This window comes from Rhinolophus ferrumequinum, chromosome 17, assembly GCF_004115265.2.
Source record: "Rhinolophus ferrumequinum isolate MPI-CBG mRhiFer1 chromosome 17, mRhiFer1_v1.p, whole genome shotgun sequence".
Taxonomy (NCBI): domain Eukaryota; kingdom Metazoa; phylum Chordata; class Mammalia; order Chiroptera; family Rhinolophidae; genus Rhinolophus; species Rhinolophus ferrumequinum.
In genome coordinates, this window is record NC_046300.1 from 56874586 (window position 1) to 56894783 (window position 20198).

Genomic DNA, 20198 nt, shown 5'->3' on the forward strand with positions numbered 1-20198 from the left:
ACCAACCTAGTCTTCCCTCCTCTTTCTGCTGATGCAATCACTATTCTGATTTTTATCACCATAGATCAGTTTTTCCTGATCGTGAATTTCACATAAACGAAATCATAGAATATATACTCTTTGGGTTGGGATATACTCTCTCAGTAGATGTCTGTGAAATTTATCCTTTTTGTTGAATGTGCCACTTCTTTTTGTTGAATGTGCCACTTCTTTTTTTAATTGCTTGAGTGTTACAATGTATGAATATACCATAGTTTATTTATACAGTCTACTGTTGATAGATATTTGAGTTGTTTCCAAGTTTTGGTTATTGGCAATGAAGCTATTATACATATTCTTGTGCATATATTTTGGTAGACAAATATACTAATTTCTTGGGTATGTACCAAGGGGGCGGGGATTGCGGAGTCTTATCCTTCCCATAGCAATGTAGGAGAAGTCCATTTGCTTCATCAAAATAAAACTTTACTTTTGAACAGTGAATATTTGTAAAGAGTACAAGGGAATATACAACAACTAATTAAAGCATTATTTGGTAATATCTAATAACGTGAAGATGCGATTAACTCATGTCCCAGTACTTAGACTTCTAGGTATGTTCCCTGGAGAAATTCTTGAATATGTGCACAAGGAAACATGTATAGGAATATTCATAACAGCATTTTTTGTAATAGTAAAAAAAATGGAATTTCTACGTAAATAAATGACAACATATCCATAATGGGGTATCATCATGAAAATAAACAGAGCTACTTGCATCAATATGAATGAATCTCTCAATATAATGAGCCAAATCAAAAACAGTGGCCAAAAAAAAACAAAAAAAAAACCCAGTTCACTATGCCTTATATAAAGATTTAATACAGTCGCAACAGAACCAGACCTGTTAAGGATATGCTGGTAATGAAAGTATTAAGAAATGCATAGAAAAGATAAACAGCAACAGCAGAAAATGGTTACTCCATACTTGGGGCAGGGTGAGACATTGAGACTTCAACTGCAGCAATAATTTTTATTTATTAGTCTGGGTAATGGGTATGGAGGTGCTGGTGCTATTACATTTTCTATCATTTTTCATGTTTTAAAAAGTGTATAGTAATAACGAAAGAATCTGGCAAATCGGTGGAGATGGCTAAGCATGCCCTGGTTTTAAGCTTCCTTTATCAGTGCACGAATCCCTGGACCCCCACAAAATTTTACCTGGGTACATGGCTGCCCATCTAGAGGGTACACCTGTCGAGTTTCTTCATGAAGAGATGTGGTCATCTGACTAAGTTCTTGCCTTGGAATCTTAGTGGAGTGAGTACAACGTCTCAGTTACGTCCTTAAAAAGCAGCAACTTGCCTTCCATTTCCTCTTTCTCTCTTCTTATGGGACGAAGATGAATGTGTTGGTGATGGGACAGCTTAAATCGTGCACACAGGCAATGAGTTAGTTCCCTGTCTTGCCCATTAAATGTCTGCTTCATGAGGGCGGGATCTTGCCTGTCACACTCACTGCCGTATCCTCAGGTCATAAAACAACATCTGGCACATGACAGACACTCAATTCATGTTGAATAAATGCGAGATTGTTTCATCACTAATGGTGCATCGAGCCTTACGCACCTAATTTCACTGTCACCTTACTTTTTTAATGAGGTTTTGCTAATTTTATTGTTATCAAGACAGTATTTTTAGATGAAAAAGCAATGCCTGTACATCTCAGAGGAACATAATGAAGTGGCTAATGCTTCTCGATGACAAAAGGAACAGACAGAATGTTTTCTTTCCCTCTGGAAGGCATTTGAAATGATAACACACAATGTAATATACAGATGATGTAGTACAGAATTGTAACCTATATAATTGAAACCTATATAATTTTACTAACCAATGTGACCCCAATAAGTTTGATAAAAATAAAAAGAAATGTATAACCTAAAAAAGGAAAAAAGCTAATGATTTTCCAAACTTCTAATTGAAAATATTACCAGACTCATCTTTCTACATTTTCTAATAGTTTCCTGAGAACAAAAATACTTCCACACTTACAATTTTGCTGCACTCTTCACTAGGATAAATCAATGACCATAAGGTCCCAATTTCTTGTTATATATGGTGTTTGCTTTTACTATAGCGATAACAATATTATTTCCTAATAAAACATTGCCTATTCATGAAAAGAAATGGGTAAAATGTGTTGGACATATGTTAGCTTTACACAGTTGAACATAGGACATGTCATCAATAAGCATATCCCAAACTGTGGGAGACCCAAAGGTGGCCAAGGTCCTCTCTGCCATCATGGCCACATCATTTGCAACTTTGCAGGTCCTCCCACCAAGAAAAAGAGTTTGTTTCTCCTCCTTTGGAATCTTGACTGACTTTGTGACCTCTTCTGGCCAAGAGAAGTGACAGTGTGACTGTTCAGAGGCTCGGCATTCTTCCATTCTCTTACTTAGTACCCTGTCTAGCAGCCACGTGAAGAAGTCCAGCGTGTGAGACCTCATGGAGGATCCCTGCATCATCCCAGCTGTCATCCAGTGAATCTGTAGCCACCAAAGAGAACAAAACTTCCTACCAGACCTACAGCTGACAACAAACACACCAGTGAGCCCAGCCAAGGCCAGACCAAGCACCCAGCTCATTGCTAGACTTGTGATCAATAATAAATGCTTTCTGGTTTCATCTATTGAGTTTGAGTGCTGTTTGTTATGTAGCAATCGCTAGTTGATACAGGCATCAGGGCAAAAGTAAAATAAATGCTCTTAAAGGGCAAGGGCTTTGTAGATTTCTAACAGTCCTTGTTAAGTGTCCTGGGTCTTCCTAACAGATGGGGATTCAGATTTCCTGAGCTCTTGTCCAGTCGCCAAAACTATTCCGACTCTCCCCTCACACTTGGATAATGAGTAAAACCATCTAGTTTTAGTTCTCAGATATTCACCCTGCCCACCTATTTTCTCCTTCTTTCCAATCTCATAGAAGCCCTTTAAAGTGAGCATGCTGGCATCAATGCCAGGACGCCAGCATATGAGTATGGTCTGGAAAAGTGGACAATTCAGGATTGACACAGAGAATGAGAGAGGCAAATGCGGAACTTCTCGATTCAGACACTTGTAATAGTAAAGAGAGGTTGGTAATTAACCCTAGAACCCCACTATACCTGAGGTTCTATAAGGCACAGTTGTACCTGAGTCTTACTAGAGTTCTGTCCTTATCATGGGTACTGTGCTAAACAGCATATGTTTAGGGAGCTATTGCCACAACAATGCTGCACAACAAACCACTCCTAAACTCAGCGACTCACTTTAACAAACGTCTGTCGTCACGGTCATGGGGCTGTGAGTCGGCTGGATTCTGCTGATCTAGACTGGGCTTTGCTGGAGGCTTTAGAGTATGGGTTGCTTTAGACTGAAGGCTGCCTGGGCTTGGTTCCAGGCTATGGGTTCAGTTCAGGCCTTTCCACAAATATTACACTGAGGCCCAGACTGGAAGAGTAACAACGACCAGAGGCACGTTATGTTGGAAGACCACCAAAGAGCAATGGGAGCAAGACCACACGCACAAGCACATTTCAAGTCGTCCACTCTTTAATTCTGGTAACTGTCCATTGACAAAGCAAGTGTGAGGGCCAGGCCCAAAGTCAAGTGGTGGATAAGTTTACTCAATGCACCATAAGCCACGGCAGGATATTTCATTCTATACAGGTAAGTGAAGAATTAGGGCCAATTACTTAATCAACATTATCTTTATAATACAATTTCTTCTTTACTCTGGTCCATCAGTGGGCAAAAGAGGATGGCAGGCATCTCAGATAATCTCTCTTCATTCAGCCTAAACTGCCTCCTCATCATGTAAACCCAGCTGTACATGTAAACTAGTACCACCTCTGTGGAGTAGCTACTGACCAGTCCAACCCCATTGCTATCTGAGGTCTCCAAAATCCTCCAACTGTTGAAGCTTACATTGCTTTGCTACCATCCCTACTGCCCCTATCACCATTGCTACTAACTGCCATGACCAACTCCGGTTACTGTTTACTGAATCTCTAGTATGTGACAGGCTCTTAATTCCTACCTGGTAGCACTGATATCCCTGCTTTATAGAGAAGTTAATGAACTTGCTAATAGATAATAAGTAACTGAGTATCTGGATTCATACCCAGTATCTATAAACACACTATCTCTACTATATTATGTTAGCCATACACATTACAACTGTCTACTGTTTTATACATTGACTCTGTATTATGGATGCATGTTGCTTGCATATTGATTTCGTTCCTTTAAACTACATTATATACTGCTTGAAGGCAAGTGTCTTGTATTACACTTCTTCAGATTCTTCCTTAGCACAATTTGATTGTTTGATTTCAAGAACTGATTCCAGAGAAGCAGCCCAATCCTAAACATCATTATTCAACAGAATGGAATTTCCCAAGACACAGGAATTCGATTAATTAATTAGTGGTGACAAATAATAACTCGCACCAACTATCTTATTAGGCAGGAACTATCAATATTCTGATATTGTATATGCAAAAAGTGAGGCTCAGAGAGGTTAACCAACTGTCTCATGAACACAGAGTAACTAGTAGAGTCAGAATGCAAATGTAAATCTCTGTAACTTCAGAGTTCTATTTTTCTAACACTGGTGTTTAATATTTAATTTCTATACAATACTAGAGTTAAGTTATAACTGTGCTGAAGGTCTTAGCTGTGAAATTCTATAAAGACCAACACTCGCTAACCCCCTAATTACGGACCAAGTCTTGGCTCAAGTGGCAATAACATAAATGATGAGGATTGTTTATGTTTTTTAAAAATGTGTATATGCCAAGCACGGTGCTAAGTGATTTATTTATTAACTCATAAGAAATGCAGTAAGATACAATCTGTTACTATTCCCATTTTACAGACAAGCACACTGACGCTAAGGGAAGTTAAGTGCTTTGCCCAAGATTTACAGTGTTATGGAAGAGAGCCTGTATGAGTCTAGTGTACTGAGTCTCACAGCACATACTTCGCTTCTGTGTTACATCCTGACAGCTCAGTTCCAACATTGTAAACAACCATCACTTGCCACCCTGCACAGAATGGATGGGCTAAGTTTTACTTTACAACTTTTTGAGTGGAAAAAGTACCACCTCATATCCACAAGGTAAGTTTTTGGAAAGTAAAAATACTCTTTCTGCTACAATGTGATATGTTGTGATATGTATTTAATTAGGGGGTTCACACTGCAGCCCTTGAGTCAAATCCACCTGCTGACTGTTTTTGTAAATAGTTTTAGTGAAACACCCTCATGCTCATTCCTTTAGATATTGTCTGTGGCTGCTTTTGCTACAATGACACACTTAAGTAGTTGCTACAAAGACTGTAGGGCCCACACAGCCTAAAATGTTTACCACACTGGATTCTTTATTTAAAATCTTTGTAATTTGTATTTGCATGCAGTGCTTGGTGAGTGTTCTTTCTCCAAAGAGCAACTTTGTTTTAATTCTGGAGTCACTCCGCCCTGCCAGAAGGTACCCATGTGAAACACGAAGTAACCACTTTTTTCAAGTCATCCACCTGGCTCCATCACACACTAGCAAGGACAAAACAAGAAAGATGAGCATTTTCTATCCTTAATCGTCCTCTGAACATTGTGGGGCTCACTATATATTTTCAAAAATAAAACCAGGAAATATTGTGTTGATATGGCAGAACCCAAATGAGTCAAGCAAACATAAACTTAATCAGTATCCATTGAGTGAGGAAATACTCATGAAAATCATAGTCAGCTAATACACAGAACTGAGTCCTCGGCTGACCTTTCTTCTCCCCCAACAAACTTTAGGAAGAAAAAAAGTAGGCTATTCAAAGAACTCCTTAAAGATTTAGCAAAATACTCACATCTTCCTAGAGTATAGGCAGGACCAATAAAATTTCTACTTCATCTCCAGAACTTTCTACATCAATGAAAAATCGCTACTATTTTCAGCAATTGAATTAAAGAACTAATTTTGGAGTTACACAAACTTGAATTCAAACCCTGATTTTGCTGCTAACTGGCTGTTTGACCTCAGAAAATCTGTTAAACTTTTCTCTCTCCTTTTTTTTCAGGTTCCTTATTAAAATGTGGGTAAAATATCTAGCTTACAAATTTATTATAAGGATTAAATATAAGTAAAGCACTAGGCTTAGCGTCTGGCACATAATAAATGCTTCCCATTTGGCGGGCATTATTACTGTTCAAACAGGAAATCAGTACAAAGATCATAAAGTCCCTTTTCCTCCTCTCACGCACCCCCTACCCCCGCGACTGAAAGTCCATGTGGAATTATTCACTAGCTAGGCAGGAAAGATAATTAAGATATTTTATGCATATTTTCAGGAAGGTTTAAGACAAAAATGGTTAACAACAAACTGTAATCATCACTCTACACTCCATTACCCAAGTTCCTGCAAATTTTAGGTTTGAATCATTGAAGAAGCAAGAAGTCTACATTTTGGAAGAAGGTAAATTCAAATCATTATCATGGGGAATCTGGGCGGGTAAAACATGGCAGAGGCTTGTAAAATCTCTCTATTTGCAAAGCTGTGTTAGACGGTTGATAACAACTTCCATCATTTGATGAAAGATGGCAAAAGTAGAAAATACTATTTCTGTACGCCTTTTTCCAAATGCATACCTCTTTAACACCTCAGATTACAATTCTGTGGTTCAATGCTTATGAATGGACTTTGAATAAAAGAGCGTATGTATGATTCTATTTTGGCAACAAAGGGAAGAGATGGATAAAATATCTATAAAGGTTTAGAAGACTACATAGAAAATACCCAATTCCCTGTTCCTCAGATGCAGGATACCCACTGTCTTTGAATTTCATCTTTCCATTGCAGTTGCTCTCTCAATAACACAGGTACAGTGGGACAGAAATATCTGGTCACGTGTTCTAGGAGGAACTGCTAGGGAAGTAAGAATTTTCTGATGACCCCATCATGGAAAATCATGATGGCGTCTCAAAGAATCGTTGCCCTGGAAATTAAATATTGCTATCTGGCCCTGTGTCCTCCATATCTTTAATGTCTTCCAATTTTGTCTTTAACAACAGAATAGAACATGTTCATGTGGTATATGCATCTTGACCTTTTACAACATCCTAAGAATGCTGAAACTGAAGGGTATCTGGCAAGCAAAGCCACTGAAAGCCAGCTGTCCATAAAATATCTAATGACTTTTAGAGACTGTGGATGACTTTGGAAAGACGAGATTTAATTTCTGTGCCTCTTCCTTTCTCACCCTGTGATGGGAGAGACAAGTCACGTGTGAACAGAGGGAAAGTCTACGGCTTAAAACATACAGTGAAATTCAGGTGAAATCCACACTATAAAATAAGACTTTCAGCACGTGGATTCAGGTCTCGGGTTGTCGAGCCTATTCCATTCCTGCACTTGGCCTAACCAGAAAAAACGACCAAACACACACCTTTGTGGAATGTGGGCATCTATTGTTGTGCCAAGTATTTATTGTGCTAAGTGTTGGCCTCTAGTGGCGAATGCAACAGACATGGCCTTGCTCTGAAAGAGAGTCTAGAGGAGCAGATAGACAATAAGAGAATGAAGACGTATGCAAGGTAATTTCAGATGATATGAAATTTTATGATGGTAATAAACAAGGTACTGTTATAAATAAGCAAACAGGAGAAGCCTATTTTAGGCAGAATGATGAGCGAGAGCTCATCTAAAAAGAACATATTTAAATTGATACTTGAAGAAGCCAGCTACATAAATAACACCAGGATGGAGAAAGAACACTTGTGGTAGAAACCCTAGGATGCTACTCAGTGAGTCATACTCTATTATAGTCTCTTCTCCTTGAATGTGGCAGAACCTGTGTCTTGCTTCTAATCAATAGTATATGACAAGAGTGAGGGGATTTTGCAGATGTAATTAAAGACCTGAATCAATTGACTTTAATAGAAAAGAGTAATTATTCTTGGTGGATCTGACTTAATCAGCCGATCCTTTTAACAGAGGGTCTAGAAATCAGAGACTTGCAGCACCAGAGACACCTTCTCTCTCTTGCTGGCTTTGAAGAATTCTACAGCTGCAAGGATGTGAGTCGTACCAACACCAAAAGGGAGCTGGAAGTATATCCTTCCCTTTTGAGCCTGTAGATGAGAACACAGCCCAGGCAGAACCATCATTCTAGGCTTCTCAGTCCCTGAGCGGAGAACCCAGCTAAGTGTTGCCTGGATTTCTGACCTACAAGAACTGTGAGATGATACATGGGTCTTTGCTTAAGCCACTCAGTTGTGATGCTTTGCTACACAGCAATACAACAAGAACAAATACAACACTCTAAGCTGGACAAAGCTATTAAGTCGCTGGGAGGTGCATAGTGGTTAGCAAGGAGCCAGATCATGGCCCTTCTATGACAAAGTAGGAAAGTGCAGGCTTTATCCCCAGCATCTGATATGCAGTGCCTTGGGCATAGTAGGTGCTTAAAATATCTGTTGAAAGAATGAAAGAATTTGTGGATAATGAAAGGATGTAGTTAAAGTATTTAAGACCAGACTGTCATTGCCACCCCCTTTCAGATTTTAAAACATTTCTTCAATAGGTATTTATTTAAAGACCATTATGTGCAAAGAACTGTATTGATTTTAGAGGGCCAAGAAAGGAGATTGAGAAATAGAGCCCTGTCCAAGAAGCAAATTATCAGCTAACTGATCTACAGGAAACTTCTGGACTAAAGACTCTATCATGAGGCATGGAAGAAACCTAATATCTGGGTCATAGACAAAAAGCTGATAATTGGAGGTTTCTCTTCAGAGTCTAATAAACTATCTGAAAAGGTGGCAAGTGCTAACCAAGTCCAAGGAAGACAGCACTGTAATAAGACGACCACGTCGATGAGGCTTGGGAGGCAAGAAAATACGTAGTTCAATAATAATGGGGAATCCAATTTTGAAAATGCAAAGCTATTTGTTGACTGGGAGATTATATCCCAGGTGTCTCTAGTCAAGTCTTCTATGTGAAAAGTCTCTAGGAATTCAGAGCAGATACATGAAGGGAACATTGTCAGCGTCTCTTAGGTGGCACATACATGGTTTCCCTGCTGCTGGTGAGGCACAGATGCTGGCTCGGCCGAAGGTGAGAGTCATCCTGCTGATGTGCCGAGGAGGTGGGACGAGGGCAGGGGCAGCACGACCACAAATGGCCTTCTGCAAACGCAGAATCAAAACGTGAGGACGGAATTTCCTTAGCTCATTCTCATCTATAACCCCTTGGAAACTAGCTGGGCCGCTTCCCAAAGTATAGTTTATTTCCATTTAAAATATATTAAGATGTAGACCTGCCTCCTTCTAAAACACACCTCAGAGGAGTTTTTCGTGGGAGAGGCCCACACCTTTCACAATGAAGCAATTAAAGATAACTCATACGGTTAAGCAGAGGACTAGGAAGTAGCACATAGCTGGTACAACTGGGTGTCAAATCAACTCCAGGTTTGGAGGCCACTAAAGGGGAAGGATAGAAATGGGGCACTGCATTTTTAAAACTTTTTAAACACATCATCGTCATCATCACCATCTTCGCCTTTTGTGGAGGGCAGGTCTGTCTTAGTCTCATTTTCCAGAGGATTCCACCCATTGCCAAAGAGGTTATCCTACTTTTATTGAGTTAGGTTTAGAATTCAAGTCAAATACTCAAATAGCTACATAATTGACGGCTCCCTCCCAAGAGTCTAAGAAAATAAAAACAACCATGATTTCATAAAAATTTCCAGTTATTTTACATTGATTATTATGTTGACTATAAGTAAACTCTTCTATGAGACAGGACCACGCATCCTCAAATGAAAAATATAGATCTTAAAAAATTCCATGTGCAAATCTGAAGACATTTGTTAAGCTTCCTTGTTTTTTTTAAATGTTTTGATAGACACGGTTGATGTTCACAGAGAACTGGTATGTGACTGATATAATCACTCTTTGATAAACATCATTTCTTGTTTGAGATAAAAACTGCAGTTACTGGGAGAAGCTTCTAAAAAGAGATCACGTGAACCTTCATAAAGCAGCACCAGAACTCAGATTACAGCTTTCCTAACAATGCAATATGCATAAGAAGAAAATACTGTGCATATTTCTGGTTTTGGAAGCACATAGGAATTGCTTTGTCTCAAGGAGAAAGTCCAGAAAATCCAAAACAAAGTAAGAAACAATTGAAGCAGGGTGAGAATAAGAGCCATATGATTTTCACTTCTGTATCTTTGCTCCATGAGTTAATAGAGTTCAGAAGCGCTCAGTGTGGTCTATGAGAAAACCAGTGAGCGAATCTATTAATATAATTTCTGAAACCTGACTGCAGGGCTTGAGAAATGCAGACTATGTGAAAGGTGTTCTGGTCAGTCTGGGGCTATTTTCAAGGATGGCGTCACAGGGCTCACCAACCTCAGGATGTCAGGACTAGTCACCCGAGCCATGTGTCCTACGTCACTGGTGCTGTGGTTAGATAAGAGGGCAGACAGATGAAGAGCTTCTATTTAAATGCTTATGTATCACCTTAACTCATATTGTTTTTTAAAACAATGGAATACTTCAAAGCTATGATTTCACATACGTTACTTCTAAAGATCAAGATAGGTTTAAAAAGTGAATTAGGAGTTGGTTTAGTTAGAAATATTAAATAAGTAATCATACAGATGGTACTTGGAAATGACAAAACTCATTAAGATGGTATGCTAATGGCTGAAGCCTAGAAAACATTGCAGAAGATAATGTTCTTCTTCTCCCATTGTTTTGATAGTTTCTTTGTTGAGATTTTTGCTATTTGTTTCCATTTACAAAATACCTATATGCTTAAGGCAGAAAATTTGGGGACCCAGAAAAGCACAAATGAAAACAATAAAAATCAACCATAATGTTAGCACCAAAGATAAGCACAGTTAAGATTTTCTTTTTCACCCATCCAGCACTTTTCCCATAAAAATGGAATTATGCCTTCATACTCTGTTTGACAGCCTTTATTGTTAAGTGTTTTCCATTTAACAATAGCTAGTGAACATTTTTCCCATGTGGTAAGCTTTCTTCTTCAACAACGACTTTATTGGCTGAAGAGTGTTCTCTCAGGGTGATTAAATCAAAGTCTAATTAATCTCCTTCTGTTGGGAATTAAAATTGTTTCCACTTTTTCACTGCCATATGCAATGACCATCTTTGGAACTTAACACTCTTGTACATATCTCTGAATATTTACTTATCACAAATTCCTAGAGGGAAAGCTGCTAGTTCAGCAGGTTTACCTATTATAAAGGTGTTTTGCTGAAAATTAACAGATTATAGAAAGTTTACCATAATAAATTATTCCAACGGTCATCATGAGAATATCCATTCCTATAACATTCGTAATGTATTATTATTACCATTGTTATTTTTCTTTTAAAATACTTTTAAGGTTTGCCCATATACTTATATAACTCAGATTACTAAAGACATGGAATGTAAAAATAATCATGTATTTAGAAATCATTTGTATTTTTTCCTTTTGTGAATTACCTGCATATACTCTTTGTCCTAATTTCTCTTGACATGAAGCCCTGACACGATAATCAGACTTAGGCGTGAGACTAGAATATAATGCTAAATGCCTTAACTATTCCTATCCCAAGAAGAACCTCACTTTACATTTCTTACAAGTCTCTTTTAACTAAGGGACAATCATTATTCTTGGGAGAGGGGATATAATGCTTTTATATTATTGTTGTATTTTTTTTCTAACTCATTGAAAAGATGAGTCAAATTAATTCACTTTTTTAGGAGAAAACAGTAAAATGTGGTCCAGCCACTCAGCCCTATTCATCAAGTTCAAAAACACCAAGATAAAAAATGGCATAGCAATGGATTCATTCCAAGGATGCTGATGTTTGAGCAAGAACAGAAAATACACGTAATAAACTGTTGCAATGAGAAGAATAATTCTGTGCATATCAGGTTTAGGAACACTTGACTCTCTCTGTGATTTTGAACCTTACTCATAACTCAGGGTGGTGATAGTCTTTAGGAAGCTACGATAAGCCATCTTCTATTGGTGAAGGCGGTGGTGGTGGTAGAGATGTTGATGAGCATAGATGGTGACACTACCTGCTTCCCTCAATCTAAACGTGTCACATGGAATGCAGTGTGTTCTAAATAAAAAGAACAATTAAATTTAATTTTATACTGAGACTTACTTCAGAATTTTAAAATACTTCTTCACTAATCAAAGATACCCTTTATCTCTAGGGTGGCAATTAGTGTCCTCAATTGAAGTGGCTGAGTAGAAAGTAGAATGTCAGGAATATCTTCAAATGTAAGGCATGTATCATGTAAGGCTAAATCGATTTCTACTTATTAAAACATTCAGAAAGTTCTGGGCAAACTATGAGGGTTGACAACGAGACCCTATTTACCAGTTAAAATTATCGGCTATCATCCATATATTAATTCGATAAGCAATGATTGACCACTCACCACATACTGAGAATTGTTTCATGCACTGGAAATATTAGTGAGTAAGGAAGGCAAAGATGAACTGCCATCCTCAGGAGGCTAACATTCTGGTGAAGGATGAGCAGGGGGAGTAAGACAGATAATAAGCAAGTGAAAATGGATGAATAAGAAATGGAAAAAATAGCGGTAAATGCTGTGATGAAAACAGATCAGGGGGTGGGATAGAGTGACTTGGTGAGGTGTGAGGCAAGGGAGAACTTTAGATGGGTGGTCGTGGGCAACCTCTTGGAGAACTTGACATTTAAGCTGATGCCAAGGTCATGGTAAAGGGTATTGTGAGCTGAGGGGAGAACAAACGCAAATGTCCAGAACCAATTTGAAATGCTGGGGAAATGGAAGGAAGGCCAGTGAGTGAGCATGCGGGAAAGTGGTATGAGCAGGCTGGTTCATGCACTGCCTCAAGCCATAGTGAGGAGTTGAGGTGCCATTCTAAGGGTGACAGGATGCCACTGGAAGGTTTTAGGCACAGGACTGGCCTATAAATGATCCAATTTATATGCTAAGATCACTCCGGCTGTGTGGCGAGTGCATTGCCATGGGCAAGAGAAGGGGTGGAATGATCCGTGGGGTTAACACTGGTCAGCCAGGTGAGAGATGCTGGTGCTTTGAACCAGGGGTAGCCATGGAGGTGGAAAGAAATAAGCCTCAAAACCTTGCAGTTTTTATGTTGAAACTTTGTGTTGCCATTCTGATACTGTTCCTTGACTTTTTGCCTCTTCCAGGAGACTGAAATATATATTAACTGCTACCATTTAAGTGTCCTGTGTTGCACTGGGCTTTATACACATGGAATCCTTATAACAGTTTCATCCCAAGCTCATGTGTGGGGAGGCTAACTAGCTCCCTAAGGCCGCACCACTAATGAGGGGTAATATTAATGTTTACCTAGGTCTGTCTGATTCTGAGCAAGGCACAAATCTCAGCCAATACACTACAATGTCTCCATTTAACCTACTGTAGGGGCAGAGTTGGCACAGGAGAACCAGGGCACAGCTAAGTTTTTCTAATGGTTCTTAGAAGGGAAGAGTAGCAAAATTACCAGGAAGGGAGGTTCTTGTTTAAAATGCAGATTCCTGGGCTCTGCCCTGAGAATCACAAGCAAAATCTCTAGGATTGAGGCTTAAAAATGTGCATTTAAAAAATTCTCCCAAATGACAGTAAAACGTACAGAGACTGCAAAATAGGCACTTGGGCCAGCCTGGTGGCTCAGGCGGTTAGAGCTCCATGCTCCTAACTCCGAAGGTTGCCAGTTCGATTCCCACATGGGCCAGTGGGCTCTCAACCACAAGGTTGTCAGTTCAATTCCTCGAGTCCCATAAGGGATGGTGGGCTATGCCCCCTGCAACTAGAAATGGCAACTGGACCTGGAGCTGAGCTGCGCCCTCCACAACTAAGACTGAAAGGACAACAACTTGACTTGGAAAAAAGGCCTGGAAGTACACACTGTTCACCAATAAAGTCCTGTTCCCCTTCTCCAATAAAATCTTAAAAAAAAAAAAAATAGGCACTCAATAAATACTTGTTGAATGAATGAATGAATGAATGAATGAATATAAAGGAAAGATTCGCAGGAAATGAAGATATAGGGAAACTCACTCCCCCAGTCCCTGACTCAGAGAATATATAAGCCCATTTTAGGGTAAGGCCAAATAGAGCCTCAGCTAGCCCCTTCAGATCCACTCAGAAATTCATGATGTGACTTGACTATATGAGTAAGATATACTCAGGCCTTCTGGAAGCGTTCTATTTTAAATAATTACTCTTGATGCCCAGGTGCTAAGTCCAATTGCCTCCCCAGCTGAGGAAGTACAAGCCCCTCTGGAAAACACCTCCTATTTTAAAGGCAAAAGTCTTTTTTTAAGAAAAGCAAAACATTATTTTGACATTTTAGGCCTTTTACACATGGGAGCCAGGCCTTACTCATAGGGCCAATTTACCCATTAGACACAATGAGCACAGTACTTGAACCCGAGGCCTTGAGGGGATCACAAAAATGTTTTAATTTCTTTTAAAATCAAAAGAAAAACATGAATATATTCTAGCCTGAATTATATTCAACATTTACCAATGCAGTTGTAAAATGTAATTACAAAAAACATTTTTTTTTCTTTTACTCAACACATGACCCAAGAAGACAAGGGTGCCACAGGTACACATAAGTCATAATGTGGCCCTGCTTACTCACCGCTCTGGGCCCAGGTGATGGACAACTTACCTGGCACGCATTGTACAGGAGCTGATGTTCAAACTTCTTGATGCCAAGAATGTTCTGGAACATCTCGTAGAGTTGCTCTTTGCTCAGAATCAGCTCGGAGGCTGCACTGGCGGTCATCCGGGCCTGCTGCTTCCTGGGGTCCTCTTCCCCGCGGTAGATGGCGTCAAACTTGGCCATCCAGGAGCTCAACACGGTCTCCTTGCTGAGGCCGTCGATCTCGGGCAGGCTGCGCACCCTCTTCTCAATGTGCTTCTTGAAGACCTCCCGCGAGTCGTTGGCGGAGCAGCCCCCACTCTGCACCATGCGGGCCACGCGGTCACTCTTCAGGAACACCTGAGCAAGACGAGACAAGGAAAAACATGGGAAAGTTGGCCCTGGAAATACCAGTTCCTGGGCATTGCAGGAGGCCCCAGTGTGGTCACTTCCTGCCCCTGTCTCTTGGCTGTGCAAACTCAGGGAAGTCACACACACTTTTTGCTTTTGTGTCCAAATCTAGAAAATGAGAATAACAGCAGTACTGACCAGGTTGTTGCAAGGATTAAACGAGTAATATCCTGAGAGGCAAAATCCGGTAGCTGGATTTGAGCTCAGACTGCCTGGATTCTTTCTCTGCCAGTTAGTGGCTGTGTTTCTTTTGGCAAGTTAATCTCTTTGTACCTCAGTTTTCTCATCTATAAACTGAGGATAGTAGTCTCTGCATCACATATATTTTAAAATGAAGATTAAATGAGTTAATATATAAAAACCACTTTTAAAAGTAGCCCATACTGTGTTTTCCCAAAAATAAGACCTAGCCAGACCATGAGCTCTAATGCGTCTTTTTATTAATTTTTGCTCCAAAAGATGCATTAGAGCTGATGGTCCGGCTAGGTCTTATTTTCAGGGAAACAGGGTATTAATGCCTTAGGAGTAGTTGTTGTGGTTGTCACTATTATTACACATAAAGTATCTGGCACAATGTATGGCACATAGCACTTAAATGTTAACCTCTCTTTATGGCTCATTTTATCCTCTCAGTGATACCCATTACAATGGAAATTGAATTAAGCACATATGTATTCAATGTCTAGCTCCCTTCCCAAAATGTAGACTTCTTATGGTCAAGGACTGTGTCCTTCTTGTTCCCCCAATACTATCTGTCCCTAGTACAGAGCCTGGCGCTTTCAGAGTGAGTGAACACAGAAGGTAGGCATTATATTCAGTCCATTTTGTACATGGAAAATCAAGACTCCAGAGAGGGGAAGGGACTTGTTTTTGGTAACTCAAACTGGCTGACTTTGAATGTGTGGTCTTTTGACTTCACCTTGGTTTCTTCCTTCCTTAAGGGTCTCCCCTGCCTGGTGGGAAACCTTTGTCATCTGGTGGGGCACCCCAAGTTGTTTTGCTGGTGCTGCCTGGGTCCTGGACCAAACCATGCATTAAGAAGAGTTTACTTTTACTGCAGTGCCGACCATTTGGAAGCTTACACAAGCTACATGGTTTTTCAGGGTGAAATACAAGGTAGTGAAGCTGCTACTTCGTATTCACAGAGATAAAACTCTGACACTTTTGAGCTGTGTCCTGGTCACACTTCAGAAGGTGTATAAATATCCTTTCAGAAGCAGAACAAATGTTCATTACTCTGGCAGATTTCAGGAAATGCCCTTGCTCGCCATGAGATGGCATCGCTTGGGGTGCATCTCATCACCTCCTGCTTCCTCACAAAGCCTTTCTTGGGGAAGAGCGATATTAGAAAGGTGGCCTCCATTTATTGCTGATTTCATGAACTCACTTAGAAAGAAGGAGGGCTGAGGGTTGAATTCACAGGCTAGAGACAATGGCCCACTGACCTGGGAACTGGTACTTAGTCGAGACCTTAGAGTTCATTTAAAAATCAATTTTTGGGTGGCCAGTTGGCTCAGTTGGTTAGAGTGCAGTGCTCTTAACATCCCCACATGGGCCACTGTGAGCTGTGCCCTCCTCACCTAGATTGAAACAACTACTTGACTTGGAGCTGATGGGTCCTGGAAAAACACACTTAAATAAATAAAAGTTTAAAATAAAATAAAATAAAATAAAAATCAATTTTAGAAAAAAAGTTTCAAGTAAATCCTCAGGCTTTATAAGCCTACATGAGCCAAAGAATTCATCTGAAAATTTGTTAATGCTTAATACAGATGGTTTCTACATTGTGTCTCAGTTTTAGATCTCGATCTCAAAGAATATCAAAGTTTTGAGTCAAATAGAAGAAGTTTCTGGGAGGCAATATAGCAGGAGCTATAAACCATAGTCCCAGGCCAGCCCTACCACCAACTTGCTGTATAACCTTGGGTAAGTCACTTCCCCTCTCTGATTTTCCTGTTTCTAATCTGCACATTGAAGGAGTTGAACTATAAAATGTTGGGGATGTCCTTCCAGCTGTAACATTTATACTCTTTTTATTTTATTTTATTGGGGAATACTGGGGAACAGTGTGCTTCTCCAGGGCCTATCAGCTCCAGGTTGTTGCCCTTCAATCTAGTTGTGGAGGGCGCAGCTCCGCTCCTAGTCCAGTTGCCATTTGCAATCTAGTTGCAGGGGGCACAGCCCATCATCCCATGCAGGAATTGAACTGGCAACCTTGTTGTTGAGAGCTTGCGCTATAACCAACTGAACTAACCGTCTGTCCCTCTGTAAGCTCAGCAGCAGCAGCAGTTCGTTGTCTTCAATCTAGTTGTGGAGGGCGCAGCTCACTGGCCCATGTGGGAATCGAACTGGCAGCCCTGTTGCTCAGAGCTCGTGCTCTAACCAACTGAGCCATATGGCTGCCTATACTCTTCTTTATGAGCCTATTTTTCCTTTCTTTGGGCACTCAGTAGGTAGAAGTCACTGTACCAGGTGCCAAGGACACAGTAATGAGGAAACAGATGCAGATCCAGCCTGCACACCTCCATGACATTATTTTAATAATTCTATGCAAATATCATTACAATATAGGATAAGTGCTATTCAGGGAAAGTACAGGAGTCCATAGGTGCATATTATCAGGAATCTGTTCTAATGCATGGTCAGGAAAGCCTTCCTGGAGGAAGAGTCCTTTGAGATGATATGTGAAAGATGGTTAGGTGAAGTGAAAGTGAGAGAGTGTTTCAGAGAGAGTGAACAATATGTGTAAAGACCCTGAGTGTCTGAGCAAATAAGGGGAATCCAGTGTGGCTGGGGCAGTGAGGAGTGGAAAAAGACCCGTGTCAGGTGGGCACAAAGGGGACAGAATGCCAAGGGCATGGGAGGCCACATTGGGTATGTTGGTCTTCATTTGAAGGGCACTGGGAGACCATGAAGGTCTTAAGCTGGGACATGACACAATCAAGTTCATATTCTCTGTCTTTAATGTAGAAAACAGACCTGGAAAGGGCCAGGAGAATAGGCAACAGCCCAGCTGGGCAGCACTTGTAGAAATGCAGGTGACTGATGATGGTAGAGGGGACACAAAGGGGTTAATCCCTTGTTTTTGTTCTAGTGAACATTCGAGGTGACTTGGCCACATTCAATTAACAATGAAGCCATACTCTCTTCCCCATCGGTTACTACCAGTGTCCCATCCCATAAAACTAGGGCTGGCCACAGTTACAAGCCCTCAGCACCTCATTCCTTTCCCCCAAAGACCTTTCGTAACTCCCATTTGTCATCTGTCTTCGTGACTCTTTGGTTAATATCCGAGTCCCAGGAAGGCAGAAGTTGTAGCTACTTTTTCCTATTACTTCTCCTGAGTGTTTAAGACAGAGCATGGCACACAGTTGGTACTATGTTGAATGAGTGAATGAATAAGAACAAAACAGCCTTCTCAAAGCAGAGACCCTACTGAGATTATATCTATCTGCGGGCAGGAAAGTAAAGGGGCCACCAACAAGCACAATATATTGTCTCTCCAAACAGTTGAGACTAGATATTCCATGGGACCTGAAAACAGGTGGTAAGAAATGAGGATGATCAATGATGTGGTAAACATTTGGTAGGGTATCAATGGACACTTGTCTCGTTAGGGAGACCACGTCAGGGATGATGTAGATGCCTGATCACTGCACTGTACACCTGAAGCTGAACCTGAACAATAATGAATGTCAACTACAATTTTATATATATACATATATATACACACATTTATGTATATATATACACACACACACACACATATATGTGTGTGTGTGTGTGTGTGTGTGTGTATATATATATATATATATATATAGTCACAAGAAGTGGAGTACAGCATAAGGAATAGAGGCAGTGGAAATATAATGACTGTGTGCGATGTCAGAGGGGTAGTAAATTGGGGAAGGGGGGTTATCACTTTGTGAGGGGTATAAATGTCTAATTATTACATTGTTTTGTACACCTGAAACTAATTAAAAAAAAAAAAGAAATGAGGATGTTGGCACATTGGTCCCAGCTGGCGTCCATAACCGGCTGGGTGATTCCTTTGTGACACATCATCTGCTTCACAGAGTCCCTTCCTTTGTACATAGTGGCCACTCAAAAAATATTTGTTGAACTACTAGATGAACTTATAGCCAAGTCACTTAAACTCTATCAGCCTTACTCTCCTCACTGTCACACAGGGTAATCCAGACAGTCTTCTTCGATGAGGATTAAACTGAGAGGACTTTGAAAAGTAGAGGCTCCATGTGTCCAGAGGTAAAATATGGTTGCCAGACCCCAGGATGAGGGAAGATGAGTGGGATGTCAAGAGTGTGGAGGAAGGAGGCTGAAGATTGAGGAGACAGCAAAGACGAAGTGCCAAAAGGAGGCAAGGCAGCCCGGGGGAGAAAAGGTGGCAGCAGAAAACTAATTTTCCAGGCACATCATCTGTCTTGGCTTCTCCGTCTGTCAGAGGGAAGTGGGGCCTGGGCCAGCCTTGCCCCGCAGTGAATGCAGCCACTGAGGACTGATTGCTTCTGTGCCTCTAAAACCACTCTTGACACTCATTTGTACTGAGAGCTTTATCTGGTGTTTTTGTTTTCTGTTTTTGTTTTTGGCAGTCAATGGCTGTCGCAAGAGACTTCCTCTCCAGGCACAGTTTTATGCGGCCCATCCATAAATCCGCCCTACTCTTCTGCCAACTTCCAGATAGGTCATAATGGGAGATGGAAGATAAACAAGTAAAAATGGAACGGTGAAGGGCAGTCAGTTCAGTGACTCGACCTCATCCATCAGTCCTCCCCTCCATCGCCAGAGCCAAGCAACCTCAAGGTTGTTTCAGAAACCCATGAGCACATCAGTACTTAATGACTGTACACAGTGCGGGGGCGGGCGGAAGCTGGCCCAGCTCCCACTTCTTGCTGACAGGCTGAGAAACCAAGTCAGGCACTTTCCTGCTCTACAAATCATATCATTCTGACATAAATTACAAAAAGATCTAGATGTTAGAGTAAATGAGATTAAAACACACACACATACAACAACGACGTGGTCGCTACTAATAAATGACACACAGATAACAGGAGGC

General features: G+C 40.6%; 1 protein-coding gene across 1 annotated transcript in view; it reads right to left on the reverse strand.

The window, feature by feature from the left end:
* Window positions 1-20198, reverse strand: part of CADPS (calcium dependent secretion activator) — a 461279-nt gene that overhangs the window by 316966 nt on the left and 124115 nt on the right. Inside the window, 1 exon segment of the mRNA XM_033131706.1 lies at window positions 14738-15070. Coding sequence (XP_032987597.1) covers window positions 14738-15070 — 333 coding nt within the window.